Source organism: Phalaenopsis equestris, unplaced genomic scaffold (genome assembly GCF_001263595.1).
Source record: "Phalaenopsis equestris unplaced genomic scaffold, ASM126359v1 Scaffold000224, whole genome shotgun sequence".
NCBI lineage: Eukaryota > Viridiplantae > Streptophyta > Magnoliopsida > Asparagales > Orchidaceae > Phalaenopsis > Phalaenopsis equestris.
The window spans coordinates 2,068,161-2,084,562 of record NW_018164666.1 but is presented as its reverse complement, the minus strand read 5'-3'; the positions used below and the strand labels follow the sequence as shown (position 1 = coordinate 2,084,562).

Genomic DNA, 16,402 nt, shown 5'->3' with positions numbered 1-16,402 from the left:
TATATATATATATATATTTGTAATCCTTTTCTTTAAATTAGGATTTTGTCATCACTCATAAAGTCCATGAGCACTAATGTGCTAGATGAAATCATTACCAAATGGCTTGTTGAGTCGATCCTTCGTAGCCTCTCGACAACTGATTAGATTATGGATACTGAGCTGACAAGTAATCTATAGTTTATATGCATCTCTCAAATTTTGCTTGCAAATCTTCATGTCGCTTTGTGCACTCGCGGAAGCTTCATTCATCGATAACATCATTTTTACCAAAAAGCTAACACATGCTTGTGGAGCTTCATTCAAATGCTTTGTGATAATATTAATGTATCATTAAGGGTCTATTTGAGGCAGTTGCTGCTGTTTGAAGAAGCGGATGTAAAGCTGTTGCAAAAGAAACTGTTTTTCAAAAAGTTGTGGTGGCTATCACAAATTTATTTTATTTTAAAAGCTCAAACCAGCCACCACACTTTAACAACTTAGATTGAAAAAATAATTTTCTACCAGAGAAATTTCTAAAAAGCAGCAATAAAATATTTTCACAAACATAATTGTGGTAATGGTCTAAAAAGCAAAGTAGGTAGAAAGTTGTCCCAAACATACGCTAAATTTATATAATGAATTTGCTTTTCAATATAAATATATTTTTTTATGTATCATAACTCTTACTAATTATGTGAAGTATTGTTGGCAAAACTTCTTGAGAGTTTTATGTTAAAACTGAGAGAGAGCTTTGATTTTCCTTAACCTCTCTTCTACCCTCAATGCATGACTTCCCTTTGTTGTCTCTATGAGGAATCATTCTATAGATTTATTGTCCTTGCTTAAATCATACCTTAGTTGATTTATGAAATTGTACTTTTTGCCCGAGTCAAGATTTAATTATTAATCAATTTTTAGTGATTGGATTTATGTTTGTAGACTTAAATCTCCATGGAAACTTTACTCAACCTCTTTCATTATTCTCAAGGAGCCCTCGTTTAAAGTGTCAAGAGCCATTTGTAGTTTTTACTTTTTCATACTTCTAAGTTTTTTTTTTCCAGTGCTCCCGCACTGTCATCGAGAGGGGTACATAAATCAGTACTTCAAACAACTATAGATGTCGCATCATCAAAGAGCCCATGGTCAACATATTCAAATGGAGAACGGTCTCCAAAGTCTGATTTTGATGATTCATCAAGCTTTGGCGCAGCGACACCTCTGCTCAAGTCCTTAATGACCCAGGTTGCAACCTTTTCTTAATCCTATAGTTATAAATTTATGTTTTATTTCTTGCGCATTTTTCATTTCATTTCTAATAATAAAGCTGGAATGCCTGCCAAGTTTCGTGTTTTCTTTTGGGGCATTTACATATATGCCACACAATTTATATGTATTTACATGTCCAACACCTAAACTTTCATATTTACATGCATACCTCTCAAATTCGTAACATCACATAAAAAATACCACTATCAATACCTTTCTAAAAGTGAAATGCACCTTTTCATGCATAGGTTTGTTTATAACACCAAGCTGTTATATAAGTTTAAATTTCAACTTTTGGGCTTTAGATATGTAAATACATAAAATGGTATGGCAATTTTCTTTTTTTTTTTTCCAATTTTTAAAACAGCATTCCAACTTCCATGAAATACTCAAGCAAACTAAAAATTATTTCGAGTCCTTTTAAAAATAAGTTCATTTGTTTCTAACACGCCGAAGATAATTTTGTTCAAACCCAAAACATGAACAAAACAAAATATAAATAAAAAATCTAAAAAGTAATGTCAAACGGCCCCTAAAATTCTGTTATTATACGAAGCCAGGTAGGAAGCAAGTTTGGGGAGAGTACATCGCGATGGGGGTTGATGCTTTCCGACGGGCAAGTCGGTAAGCTGAAGGACAAATCAGCAGCTGCCATGTCAACATTTGGCGACATGCTTCCCGGCCCAGCAGCCGGACTCCTATCATCATTGACATCCACTGCATCAAGGTTTGATTCTTTATAAAACCCCTACTTCACCTATTATTACATCATTCATACATTACCCAAATGTTCTATCAATCCCCTGCAATCTTGGCTATGGCTATCGAAGCAGCGGTTCTATTTCATGAAAATGCCGTTTTCATAGGACCAAAACGGGATCGATAAATATATAGGAATGATTGTTTTCATATTTTTTTAAAGGTTAGTTTCATTAGGTTTTGTTCGGTTATGTAAAGTTTATAGGCTGTAGGGGGTAATATAGCAAAGTTTCCATAACACTGCTGATTTACCTGTTGTAATATAATGAATTGTTAGGTCACAAGGAAGAGATAAACCGGCCAATTTTGTTTGTTTTTAGGTTTAGGGCAGCTGTTTAATTTATATTTCTTTGATTCAATAAAGGTTTTTTTAATTATTTTAGAGAATTTTTTTTATGATGTGTTCCAATTCGCAATTGCTGTTCTATCATATGTTCTAATAACCACTACAACATATAAAATCACAACCAATCACATGCTTTTGAATTATGCTCGCTTTTATCGAATTCTCCATGATTTGATCGGAACTTGCATTATGCATGTGTATGTACCGTAGCTGGCATTATTTAAATAGCTCGCCATATGCATGTTGAGTAAGCTCTTGCGCACATGATACGGCAAGTCTAGAATGAGGCTGTAAATGATACAATGCACTTTATTAACTACTCTTGACTCGAAAGTTTATAGATGAATATATATTTTTAATTTTAAATAAATTAAATTTAAACAATTTAATTTAATGTATTAGTAGATATAAACAAATTTGTTAGTCAATAAATAATAGGTTGATAAATATTTTATATTTATATGATGTATTATTTAAATTAAATTTATTTAGTTTATGGGTCCAAAAATAATATGTTATAGTTGGATATCAATATGCAATTGCATGAAATTTTAATACAATTTATTTTTATTTAGATGAACTAATTTCTACTTACTTATTTTTTCATTAAAAAAATTGTATTTATAGTTACATAGTATTTTATTCATTTAATATAAACTATTTAAATATTAATTAAAATTTATTCAGTAATTTATTTCTTCAGTAAATAATTTTCATAAAAAATGAAATACACATTCCTGTTTCAAATTCTTTACTAATTTTATGAAAAAATCAAGCACATTTTATATAAAAAATTAAATGCTCATTTAAAATTTCAACATGTTCACCTTATATACATTAATCAACTATGACTATTAAGAAAATTGAAACAAACTCAAGTTGAACGCTCAACTCAAATTTGAATTGAACATGAATAATTTGTGACTTAGATCAAGTCACGCCCAATCAAAATGACATTCTTTACTGCACCCCACATTGGCTCGATGACATCTCACAAAAACAGGCCACATCCACCAACCTATAACATGTCTGTTGGTCAAGATGAATGAAATAATAAGATAGGAAAACCCACATATAAAAGCAGGCCCACGTGAATTTTAAGCAAGTTTAGCCAATTGATAGATGCATTATGTTAAGACTTAATTATAGAGTTTCAATCTGATTTGCTTGTATTAATTTTTCTCGTATAACAAAAGAAGGCACCTTTTCCCGTTTTTGAAGAAAAAGTTGGGGCAATGAACTAAAAAAATAATAAAATATCCACAATGCCACTAAAGATATAAAATATTTATATATTTGAATGTTTTAAATATCATCACCATCACATAGTTTGCTTCAAATCTAAACATCAATAATACAACATAAAAATAAAAAAAAATTATCACACAAGTAATATTATAAAATATCAATGCAAAAAAAGAATCACAATAATAACAAATTTTTACATCAAGCACTTTCAAATATTGTATCAAAATTATGGTTGCCTTCATTATTATTGGGCGGCAAATGGCACGGTCAACGGTCAGAACCACCTCCCACCTTGAAATTATTTTTGGAAGATTTACATGCCACATAATTTATATGTATTTGCATATCAAAACTTAGGTACAAATTATTTAAATCACCTTCAAGAAACATATGGACTTCCATCAGACATAAGCTGTAGTCATCAATCACCCCACCACCAATCATTGATAGGACTTTCTTCCTCACCTATATTTTTCAACTGTGAAGTTGCTGATAGTGAGCCCTGACAACATAAAATGTCACATAATTTATAGGTTTTCTTCTCTCTTAACAGATTTGCTAGTTCCTATCCCCACTGAAGTAGACTTCAAAATATAACAATCATCCAATGCAACAAAGTGTTAAAATACATGCACAAACTTTGTAGGATTCCCAAACGTTTCATTCAATACTTTCATTTTCACATAGGTCTAGACTACAAAAATCTTACTTTAAGAAACAGATTATAACAGATGTAGCACAGCATTTAGGTATGAGATGGAGACATTAAATATCTATATCATGGCGTGCTTAACTATAATGCTAACATGCATAAAAGCACATTAAAAAATGCAACTTCAAATAGTTGCAAGGATGAAATCCACTGAAAGCTTTCTTTTTCTTGAGGATAACAGTTCACAATAGAGAAGTATTTATATAGGCTCATTAAAAGTAGGCACGATGTAAAATTAACAAATTCGACACAACCACAAGTAAACCGAAGCCCATCACATATACCTGGAAATGAGGGCCGTCGAGACACCGTGTAATCTGCTTGAACAGAGGAGCCATATAGCCATAGCCAAACTAAGACGCCTGGGTGGCCTCCAGTAAGCATCTCAGGAGACGATGTAACTCGTAGACGATCTGTGGATGAGGCTAGGTGGGATCAAGAAACGGTTTTCTTATGGATTAGCTCTCCAAGCCAGTGTATTTGTGAGATTCGAGGGAGGCGGGGGAAGATGTTGATGCCCATTGTAAGGATGAGCTCATACTGGACTGGTTCGGAAAGTAGGACCTGGACTAGATGAAATCAACAAGCCTGAGAAGAGTTGGGTGCAGAGAAATCGAAAACCATGGAACCGATCTGTAGCTTGCCGAGGAGAAGGGAGTACCATTCTAGGATGTAAATGACAATGAAAATGAGTTCTGGATCTGCGTCCTCCACCGCCGCCATCGTACGCATGGTGGACGGTACCGTTGGAGGTGTATACGGTGGAGCCAGCCGCGGCTGTGTGATAAAGGAGAGGATAATCATTGTCTTCATCCATTTGTCCCTTTGTAATTCTCGATGTTGTTCTCTCCCTTCTCTAGTGCATCATCACCCGATCAAAGGCATGGAAAGAATAAATAGAAGATTTATCTAATGGGAGTCGAGATAGCCATGAACCATCAGAGAAGAACGGAGAATCCTACTTGTTTGATCCCATCCCGAAAGCACTCAGAACTAAAGAATGGAGGATAGATAGAGAGAGAGAGAGAGCACAGAGAAACCCTATGGAGATCACTTCCAGAGGACAAAGTATCATATTACCAAATAATTAAGTTAAATATCAGGTCAATCTCAACTCCTATATATTTACATATCTAACGCCTAACTTCAATACTAAAAGTTAAAAAGGAGATATTTTAATGTGATATGAAACTTTTGCGTAAATATAAAAAACGAAGTTTAGTGTTAGATATGTAAATACATAGGAATTGAGTGATACAAATACCCCTATTTTCGTTACAGCATGAAAGAAGAATAAAACTGGCCACGATAGAACAGTTGGCATTCTTCAGTATAGCATAAATATATGTCAAAATCAATTTTCTCCAAACACCTAATGATACATCTTCCTGATTAAAGGAAAAAAAAAAACTGATAAACCCCTCACGTGCTTCATATCCGATTCATCTCTTGTTTCGTTCAATTATCAGTTATCCATCAGCATATCCCCGCTTACATACTTTCAGCAAGTCAGCTAATAGAGAGGTGGTTTTCCATTACAGAGAACAATGCCGACTACATGTCCTACAATATATCATCTGATTTCTATTCGTTCTCTGAAGATAGTGCATCAGAAGCAAAAGGTTCTCTAATAAGCCGATCTTGATTTCAAGAGCTATAATCCTCTGCATGCTAACATCAGTAATCAGGGACATGCTCTTACAGATGCCAAAAAGAAAGCAAGCATAAGCGAACTGCGCAGGTAGGTCGCTATAAACAAATAGAGGCATTCTAAATCAAATTTTGTAGGCTCAATTCAGCCAAACCATCTATCTGCATGCCAGTTAAATAGGGAATGATGAACATTTGAAAATATAACTTTTTATATGATAAATGAGAATATTAGCCGGTTCTATTTCTTGGATTAGTACAGCCCAATCACAGGAATTCTTCATTCTATTTTACCTTTCTTTCCAGGCAGCAAGTTTTTTGCAGCAGATCTTTAACTGCTCTGAATCTGCAAAAGACCTCAACTCTTTCCATGATAACCATGACAAAGCAATTTCTAGCTGTAACTGATAAAATGAGAAACAAAAACGGATAGCAGTTGCATGAAATGCAGATACTTTTCAGCATAAAAAGGCAGACCTCAGCATAGCAAAGCACATACTACAGTTACCGTCACAAAACAACTAGAGCACCAGTGAGAACTTAAAGTACTTAAAACTACAAGCAAACAACTTCTGCTGCAAACCCAGCTTATAACACCAGAGCATGGAGTGAATCATAGATGGGTCCTGTCATAAAACAAAAAGTAGATAGCTGTTCCATCAGTTTTTTTACTAACACACAATACTGCAGAAGCTCCTACCATCAACATCTGGAGAAAAAACAGAGGCAAGCATGCATCAATAGCGATCATCATAGGATGGACGGCCACCTTTGCTGGGCCGGTCATACGGCCCAGGCCTGTCACGATAGCCGCCGCCACCCCCCTCATATCTCGTTGGTCCACCAGACACATATCTATCACCACCACCTCGCGGCCCCACATCCCTGTCAAAGCTCCGCTCTTTGCTGTATCCATCATGCATAGATCTGTCGGGTCCATTGCCATATCTGCTACCAGAAAAGCGATCGCTAGCAGGAGGGTAATGGTCATTCACATAGCGATCACGGCCCCCACCACCACCACCACTGTACCTACTACTGTCCCTTCCATCAAGACGAGTCCGATCTCCATAACGGCCTCCATCATACCGATCATCCACATGACGATCGCTGTAGCGGTCTCCACCGCCAAATCTATCCCGGCCACCACCACCCCCATCACCACCTCTGCCAATTCTAGAGCGAGAAGAGAATTTTCCTCCACCTGCTCCACTAGATGGACATTCACGAGCCCAATGTCCTGGGCGTCCACACTTGAAACAATCAGAATGGACAGGTGGTGGTAGGTCATCAGAACCACCGCGATAACCTCCTCTACCACCAGAAGAGTAGCCACCACTGCCATAACCATAGCCTGGATCATCCGACCCCACCCTTGGCTCGGCTTTGTTTACTGATATTTGTCGACCGTTCAGCTCTTTATTGTGCATCTCACTAATAGCATCCTCCATCGCACGTCTGTCAACAAAAGTCACAAATCCAAACCCACGAGGCCGCCCTGTATCTCTTTCAACCATAATCTATGAAACAATATTACCATGAGGAGGAATAAAAGAAAAACCATTCAGTTGCAGATGAATGATGGGAATTGAGATCGCCGAGCAAGTATTAGAACAAAAAAATTCAGGGCAAATTCAATGTATGATATACATGACAAAAGTAGTATTTCCCAATAACTAAAGCGAAACCAACATACACTAAAATCGTGTGATAAAACATTAAACAAAAAACTAAATTCCAACACATCATTGATGCTTGTTGACAAAGGTCACGTTATCGATTTCAAAACTAAATTTATACAAGGATTATGGAGATTTCTGGGGGAAAAAACAATAATAAAAAACTTCAGGTGCGTTAATAATATCTATTTATCAAGATAGCTGTGTGATGATAGCGTTAGACCTACTACATAAGATATATGATTCCCAAAGGGTTGACACAATATAGAGCGATCCAAAAACACTTACAAACAGGCATTTCTTTTTTTATTGAAGCAAAAGAAGCCTCCATAACAGATTACAATCTCATGCAATTGGTCTAATTTGAAAAGTTGGCTACATACAAATGTTTAACCCAAAAGGACCAATATAAAATGCACCCAAGTTTCCCATCAATACAGCATTTAGGGATCAATACATGGTTACCCGACATTGTCAAACTTTTGAGTGAATGATCAAAAATAAAAGGAAGGTAGATCCAAAAAAATTCAAACAAAAAAGATAATAATAATGTTTACATTTGGCATTATCAAAAGATTTTATTGGTATGCCATCTTTGAAAGCTCTGAATTAATCAGTCCTTAAAAGTACCACAAATAGTAGTTCAAAAAATATCAAACATAAAATTATTAATTTAAACCCATAAAATAATATGATATCAAAAAATTGACATGGAAAATGCATTATCTTAAGCGATAACCACACAGAACTGAAGCAATATAGAGCTCGGGATATTAAACAAGTTTCACAAACCTTGTATGGCTGTGAAATCTGCTCTATGATCAAGGATGGAAAAAAATGCTTGGGATATTCCTCACCTAATCTTTTATTAGGATGGGTCTCAAAATTTGAAGATTCACTTAGATGTAAATGCAATACAAATTTACATTGATTTGCTGACGTATTGTACTCATCTTAAATACATCCAAATAATTTTGAAATCCATCACAACCAAGATTTAGTCAAAATAACAGTGAGCCAAAATTCTTCCTCAAAGATCATTAAAAGAGACCTATTTTCAGCCTATCTGGAGTTAGGGGTGCAAATGAGTCGACTCGGCTTGCTAATGAGCTCATGAGCTGAACTTATCAAGCTACTAGCTCAAGCTTGTCCTGGATCGGCTCGTTAGCTCGCGAGCCGTCTCTATTAACCTACCACTAGTTATTTCGATGCATTTCTGGTGAGCTCCCACTGCCTCCTCCTTCTTCGGCTGCCAATACCTTCTCAGGTAAGCTCTAGTGAAAATTGAGTCTTCAATTCGAGCTTGCAAGCTGGCTGCTACCAGAACGAGTCAAGCTCAACTTAAGCTCCAGCTTGAGCTCGAGCTCAAAGTTGCCAACCAAGCCGACCTTGAGCTTAGAATGGTTCGAACTCTACTCGACTCGTTTGCACCCCTTCTGCACTACATTCCTGCAGGCGATCCTTCAGTTTTATACCCATGCACAAATCAGTACTTTTAAATGCTAATGTTCAACAAACTGTTAAAGAACAATAATTAATCATAGTTTAAAATCCTGCAATTGAGTATTGAATTATTTTTTGTTTGTGAGGCAAGACAAGCTTGAGGCGTTTTGAGATGTAAACCTTCAGAAAAAATACTAAGTCAAAATATAGCCAAAAATTAATAAATTAACATCACAACTTATAAATATATTTCACATCCTAGTATATTAAGGAGTGACTATTTGTGCTTTTATCAAATAACAATTTATGTAAAACACAAAATATCATATAAGAAACCACAATAAATTTTAGTGTAATACAGAATATAAGATATCAAATGAAGTAACATAAAAAATATCAAAGTGATACATACAATAAGTTTAACGTAGTAGATTTATCCCACTCCTACTGTTTAACACAATAACATCCAAAGGTTTGAATAAATATAATAAACAACCAAAATCCCTCAAAATTCTCATTACTCGGGAGCTCTTCACTGGAGTCATCATTATAATGAATAGTTTTCTCTCGTGCCTCTTCATCTATTGAGTTTAAGTTCTTTAATTATTGATCACTTCTTCAATCTCAATATCATTCTCTTTCACAATTAGCAATAATAAATAAAAATTAAAGAATATTAAATAAAGTTTAAAATAATTTTAAATACTTAATTTTTTTATGAATACTTCATTGGAGTCATCGTCATAATAATCGTTTTCTCCCATGTCTCTTCATCAATTGAGTCTAGGTTCTCTCATTATCCATCTCTTCAATTAGGTATTCCACAAATCCTTTTAACATCCACTTTACTAGTTTCACTTCAAATAAACATACCTTGTTACCTTCAATGTCGACTTGTGAGCTGTCATGTATCAGTTCTTTCTGATGCCTCATTGTGAATTCCTCTTTGCCTCTAATCATATTTCCTAAATCCTAGGAAAAAATTTGCATTTAAAAAATTTTAACTATATTCAAAAAATAAAATAAAATTAGAAATTAAATCAGGCTTGAGAAAGAAGATAATGTTATGGAATGATCACCAAAAGTAAAAAATTAAGGATGAAATGACAACTACAGGTGTAAAGAAGATCAATGGTGGCTTAAAACACGGTCGGCATCGGCCAGGGCAGCAAGAAGGGAAGATAGAGGGGCTATGGTTGGAAGAGGGATGTGGGCGGCCGTTGAAAGCAAGGGAATGGTAACAACGGTTAGTGCAAGAAAGCACGACAACGACTGGGGATACAAGGACGGATGGCAATAGCTGAGTCTGCATACAAGGACGATGGCGATGGGGGCCGCAAGGATGGTTATGACAACGTCAACATCACAGAAGGCAAACGACGAAATCACAGAAGGCCAACGACGAAGTCACAAAAGGCCTACGATGATATCAAGGTTTAGAGTTTAGGGTTTAGGGTAAACCATAATGACATCACAGAAGATTGACGATAACAGAGATCGAAGAGGATGACATTTTTTCACTTAAAATGAGTAGGCCAAGGAAGGGTTGCAAGCCGTGAGTGCATGAGGGTCACATGAGTAATGACCACATGATGTATAAGAAATTTATTAAAAAAACACTATTGATTGGGCTTTATAGATAGTGAGGCAAAGCATGTCTTGGTGGTGGTGTAGCGTACAACGCACTAAATTTTGAAGCCTCGTTATGATTTGGCTAAAAAGAGCAATGAGTCTCACATCATATTGTGAAATTTGAAACAAGCAATTAAATTTTATCTGACAAATCATGTTTTTGATACAAAACATTAACAAATCTCAGTGATAAGATAAAAAGGTACCCTTAACATTAGGGAAATAATTCAATCAACATATAGGTTACAATGTGGTGGAATGCCTAAGGCTTCATAAAATGTTTTGATGGGGGACAACTATCTTTGTCCATGGAAAATCACCAAGTGCTACAAACTCCAAAGTTTTAGTCATTGTGTGAAGCTCTCTCTGAAGCATAATCTACTTTTGTGAATCCAAACACAAAAAGACTAGGAGTGATGAAGTGTATGGAAATGCCTACATAAAGAGAGCAATTCCTCGATCACTAACTCATATAGAGGTGAAAACGAGCCAAGCTTAAGTGAGCCCAAAGTTTGTGCGTGATCGATTCGTCTGAAAATGTCTTTATTTGAAATGAGAACATGTTTGAAGTGGCAAGTACATTATCCTATTTGTGTTCGACTTGATTCAATTCGAATTTATTTGAATTAGCCCGTTTTATGTTGAATTTTACCTACACTTGAGCTTGCATATTTTATTCATTTCGGCTCGAAATAAAATTTTAATTTGAAGATATTTCTAAAAGATTAGGAAATACAATACATCACATTCCCAATTCAATATTGCGTGCAGATGAAAACTGTATTTTTCGTTTTCATTTTTTTTTTACATTTAAATAGCATTCCTAATTGAAATTCCTCCCTATGTAGGCAAAGAGGGACCTAATAGACTGAAACCGGGCATGGGCGGGCAGGGTAAAATTCTAGGTTCATTTACATGCATACCAATACTTATGTATTTACATATATGATCAATGTAGAATAGACGAGGGGCAAGCAACAGGGGCGGGATTTTTTGGAAAATCCTCATGGCATTTACATGCATACCACCCAACTCTTCATGTACTACATATACAAACTTTAAAATAGAAAAACGCAATGTGGGACCCGACTGCTCTATTTTTGGGACATTTACATACATAGCACTCAAATCCTATTTATTTACATATCTAACACCCCAACTTATATTTTTTTATAATTATACCACACAAAAAATTTAAAAAAACATTAAATTTATATTTTTAATACATATAAAAATTAATATAAAATGATATAAATAAATAATATTATTTAATTATTTTGAGGCAAAAAAAACAAAAATTAATGAACAAACATTTGTTCATATTCAATTCATTTATAAATAGAGTTCAAAAAAATTATTCATGTTCAACTCGCTTGTTTAACAAAAGAATAGAATAAGAAGAGCTTTTTTGACAACCCTAAGCACAGACCATGATAAGTCTCGACAATGATGGTGAAGAAAAATATAATTGTTAGATCAAATGGAGACATCTCTGCAAAATTTTAATGAAAATCAACCTAAACATGAGAATATAATGAATAATACTTTAGCATTTTATTACAATTGCAAAATAGAATGAACTATTTTGCAAATGGAGGATACGTACAATGTTTTATTTGTAAATTTTGAAAAACAAAAGAGCATGACTGAGTGTTAAAAGTAAAAACATATGAACATAATTGTAATAAAATAGTAAATAAGGACAATCCCCTTATAATTTTTTTATTAAAATGCTTAGAAGAAGAAAGCTCAAAGCTCTTAATATATGCTAGAGCTCAAACTTCAAAATCTCAATTAATAGTAATTTTGCAATGTGAAATTAGACAATATCAAGGTAAAAAAACACAATTATTTTAGCAAGCTTTCTTCGATGAATGCAAGAGAAAAAAACCTGTGCATTATATATGTCCAACAAAGAATAAAATTATGAACTGTTTCCCATGATTGAAAGCAGATGTCACCTAAACTGGAAATTTCTACTCAACTGGCCAATTTGAAGACTGACTGCAAAGCTCAATTCAGCAAGAAAGTGAAGCTTATATCCGCTTGTGGGTGATGCCAATATCTTTAAAACCATTACTGCAGTAAAATTAACATCGCAACTTCTATTTCATCCGTCCTTAATTAAGCCATCTTCCAGTATGATACTGCCCACTTTGTAAGTCGGATGCTTTTACCCAATTTTACAAGATTATCGCTCCTGGTCGAAATATTGCCCATTGCAGTAGTCAGAAGTTATGCAGCTACACAGCATCAAGAAGCACTAATCATGTCCATGAAGACATTTAGAAGCATCTGAAATTCAACTGTTTCCTATATGTCAACCTTTTAAGTATATCCACCGCTGAACTAGAAATTTGTGTCAATTGAACCATGATGACATCGACCAACAACTCAAACAACTATTTTTTAACATTATCAGGAGATGATTACTAAACAGCTGAAAAAGTTGAGTGAACCAAAAGCGAACACTGACAGATAAAACATCCAATCAGCAGCAAAATCAATCACTGAGTTGTCATTCTTAGTAAAAGAAAATATCAGAAAAATACTTTCTATCAATTTCTCCTCACAGAATAGCCTAACCAATCAATATAAGTACAAAGAAGCAGAAAAATCGCACCAAAAATCTTTATAGTATCGTTGAAGTGACTCGTCAAACTACCACAGATCTCTGAGCAGGAGTTAATGCCAAAACTAGCAGAAACTGCCTCTGACTGAATTAAGGAAAAATGCATACCAATCGTTGCAAAGAACAAGGTCTTGTAAACCGACCAAACAGCCAAATGAATGACAATGCACTTTACAAATCAAACATTTACTCAATTTCTGCTGAGACATTAGAGCTTGTTCCAAAGGGAGATATTGGGTCACAATTTACCAGGTTATCACAAGACAAAAAGTGCCTCACGACAAGCAGAAAAAGTAAAACAAATTAGAATTCTAGTGATTGGGCCTGACCAAACCTACAGGCCACAAAAGAAGACTAACAAGTGGCCTATGAAATGCAAGTCTGCTCCAAAGGACCAATATCAACAAAATTAATGAAAGTGCAGAAAATGTTACGTTTGCCACAACCACGAGCAAGGTTCACAAAATTCTGCTTTGACAGGGTAAGCTTCCAATAAAGATATCAACCCTCACAGCATAAGTTCACCTAAATCAACTGTCATGGACCATAGAAAAGTCCATGTGCAGGATCAAACTAGGATTAATAACTGGAACAGTCAAAACTAACAAATATTCAAAGTTTGAAGCTGACGTAATTGTAAAAAAATTACAACAGATATCTGAGGTCACTCTCAAGAAAACACAGTGTGATCTGACTTTGGATGTGATTTCATGGCTAACCAAACAAACCAAAACTACAATAATCATTTGTGTCAACCGAAACCAACCACAGTGATTCATTAAGCATTTAGATATGCATTGGCAATTGGCTGTCACTGAACCGACAAGAAGCAAAATGGAGAATTAACCATATAGCTCATCCTCAACAAACCATCTCAGTTAAAAGAATAAGTAAACAATTATTTGTAAGGAGGAGCTTTATATTTCCAAGCACTGCCGCAATAAAGCAGCGTAATGGTTGACTGTATCTGCCGACACATGCTGACACTCTGTGAGCAAAATAGCTTCATGCTTCGCACTCATCCTTCTTGAAAGCACTACTAACCATCAGAGAATTTATCATATTTGCCCAAGAAACACAGAAAAGGGTTCACAAGTAAACGAGCTGCTGTATAGTTAATTGTCTATGAAACAAAGCTAAACATATCGTGTAATGTGGAGTAAAGCTATTTTATGATACTATGTGGGATCTAATTGAAAAATGCCTTCTTCAGATCAATGATAAAGAACATTTTCTAAAGGCATTCAAACTTAATCCAGAACATCAGAAACCCAGCCATAACAATACAAGCATCACTGGCCAAAAATAAGTCCGAAGGTCAAAGTGTTGAGATGAGAAAGAGCTAGGCAGATGCACTCAACATGGCAAAATAACAACATCTAACCAAATTTCAGCGCTCAAATGCAAAAAAATATCAGCAGAAACATGAGTTTTGTCCATTTATAATTGATGATCCAAACTGCTTTTCTGCACAACCACATTTTGTGAATATCAAATATCATTGGCAGCATCAGAATACAACTCTCCTTGAGAAGAAATTGTCAGAATATTGTGGGGCTAGCTCATATGCCAAAGCATCCCAGGAGAAAATTCTAGTTTGTAAAATAATAACAGCATAAATAAATTTTATTAGCAAAGGTGAAACAAATAAAAAAAATTAAGACGTTCATGCATGAAATGAGCGTTTGGTTAAAAAAGGCTTCAGATTAATCATATAAAATTTCCTACAATAAAAACAACCCCATGAATATAGACCAATACATAGACGTATTTAGGTAGTGCAACAACAAAGCTTAGGGTGAAATATATCATGCGCGTCCAATATAATCCCCAAAACAATGAAGGAAGGATAAGCACCGAAGATCATTCTATCACATAAAAGTAAACCTCTCCAGTTTGCTCGAAGGGTTTTTAACCCCGTTAAATTCCAAAAGAGGTTGATAAAAACAATCCAAAAATAAAATAAATTCCCCAAAGCAAGCTCTATGATTAGCAGAATTGAAAGAAATAACTCCTTTCATAAACTAATTGAAGTCAAGGTGTTAGATATGCAAATACATAAGGAGTACAATCTGGTATATACGTAAATCCGCCCAAAAAATAAATGAATCCTCAGTTATAAAAAATCCATATAACTCAAAGAAAGAAGCCCCGTTTAAAAAACCATCAAATTCATCAAACATTACCTGCGAGTCCAGAACCTTGCCGAATCGGCTAAACGCAGCACCGAGCTCCCGTTCCGTGGTTTCCCATGACAAACCTCCAACAAAGATACGCGCACCCTCCTTGCCAGACATCGCTGTAACTATCTGGAACGGAGACAAGCGAACTGATGAGGATAGAACAATAAACTACGAATAAAATAAGCTAGTTAACGATAGATGGAAAACCTCTCGAAATGGTGAAGGATCGAAAGCGCAGAAGGTAGAGAAAGAGAAGAAATGCTGCGGCTGAGACGGTAGCCTTCCAGAAGAGAAGCCGTTCGGGGAGCCTGGTAACTAAAACCCTAGCTATGTACCCCGCACGAGCCTATTTATAGCCGGATTTGGGAGGTTTATAATGAAGGATTAATAAATCCTGAAAACTCACTTGTAATGAATTATACTTATCATGAAAGACCATACCAATTTTTGAGGTCATTGAAATTATTATTCATATTTTAAACTTAATTTGACATATTTGAAATACAACATAATCCCTATAATGAACTCTAGTCTAACTTGAATAATCAAAAGCTAAATTTTACAACCATTTTGTCTCTAATTGATGCACCCACCGCACAAATATGAGATTGTAATTGAGAAAAACCTTATTTGGTTCATCACACTTAGGAGATATTCGCAATGATGTCTTAGAAGATGTTGCACATTATAATTTACTAAAATCATATCTTGCCCCCAAAAAGCCTATTTAAATATTCATATTGAAACTTACAAAATCACAACCACCAACAATCAAACTCCAAATTTAATAAATTTATATTTATATTGCAAGACTATGAGACAAATCCATTGGCATCAAAAGCAACACAATCCAACAACATACAAGCTCAA

General features: G+C 35.0%; 2 protein-coding genes across 4 annotated transcripts in view; one reads left to right on the top strand and one right to left on the bottom strand.

Annotated features, from left to right (window-relative positions):
- Positions 1-2,363, top strand: part of LOC110023337 (conserved oligomeric Golgi complex subunit 1) — an 11,945-nt gene extending 9,582 nt beyond the window's left edge. Inside the window, exons 5-6 of the mRNA XM_020722695.1 lie at positions 1,044-1,224; positions 1,809-2,363. Coding sequence (XP_020578354.1) covers positions 1,044-1,224; positions 1,809-1,991 — 364 coding nt within the window. The 3' untranslated portion in view covers positions 1,992-2,363. The remainder of the gene's footprint in view (positions 1-1,043; positions 1,225-1,808) is intronic.
- Positions 2,364-5,613: 3,250 nt separating this feature from the next.
- LOC110023332 (glycine-rich RNA-binding protein RZ1C-like) lies at positions 5,614-15,863 on the bottom strand. Of its 3 annotated transcripts, none has more exons than XM_020722684.1 (3): positions 15,740-15,863; positions 15,536-15,658; positions 5,614-7,483 (listed from the first exon to the last, which is right to left on the bottom strand). In XM_020722684.1, the coding sequence occupies exons 2-3, from the start codon at positions 15,644-15,646 to the stop codon at positions 6,701-6,703; spliced, it is 894 nt and encodes a 297-aa protein (XP_020578343.1). In that variant the 5' UTR covers positions 15,647-15,658; positions 15,740-15,863; the 3' UTR covers positions 5,614-6,700. The 3 variants fall into 3 exon arrangements, with proteins under 3 accessions (XP_020578343.1, XP_020578344.1, XP_020578345.1); XM_020722685.1 differs by lacking the exon at positions 15,740-15,863 and adding an exon at positions 12,703-14,941 and having other exon boundaries at positions 15,536-15,622; XM_020722686.1 differs by lacking the exons at positions 15,536-15,658; positions 15,740-15,863 and adding an exon at positions 12,609-12,696.
- Positions 15,864-16,402: the final 539 nt, after the last annotated feature.

Bases quoted from the DNA above. Each gene is read 5' to 3' on its own strand.
- LOC110023332 (XM_020722684.1), bottom strand. From the start codon at position 15,646: ATGTCTGGCAAGGAGGGTGCGCGTATCTTTGTTGGAGGTTTGTCATGG. The intron at 7,484-15,535 runs GTAATGTTTGAT...ATTGTTTCATAG, and splicing joins GCAAGGTTCTGGACTCGCAG to ATTATGGTTGAAAGAGATAC.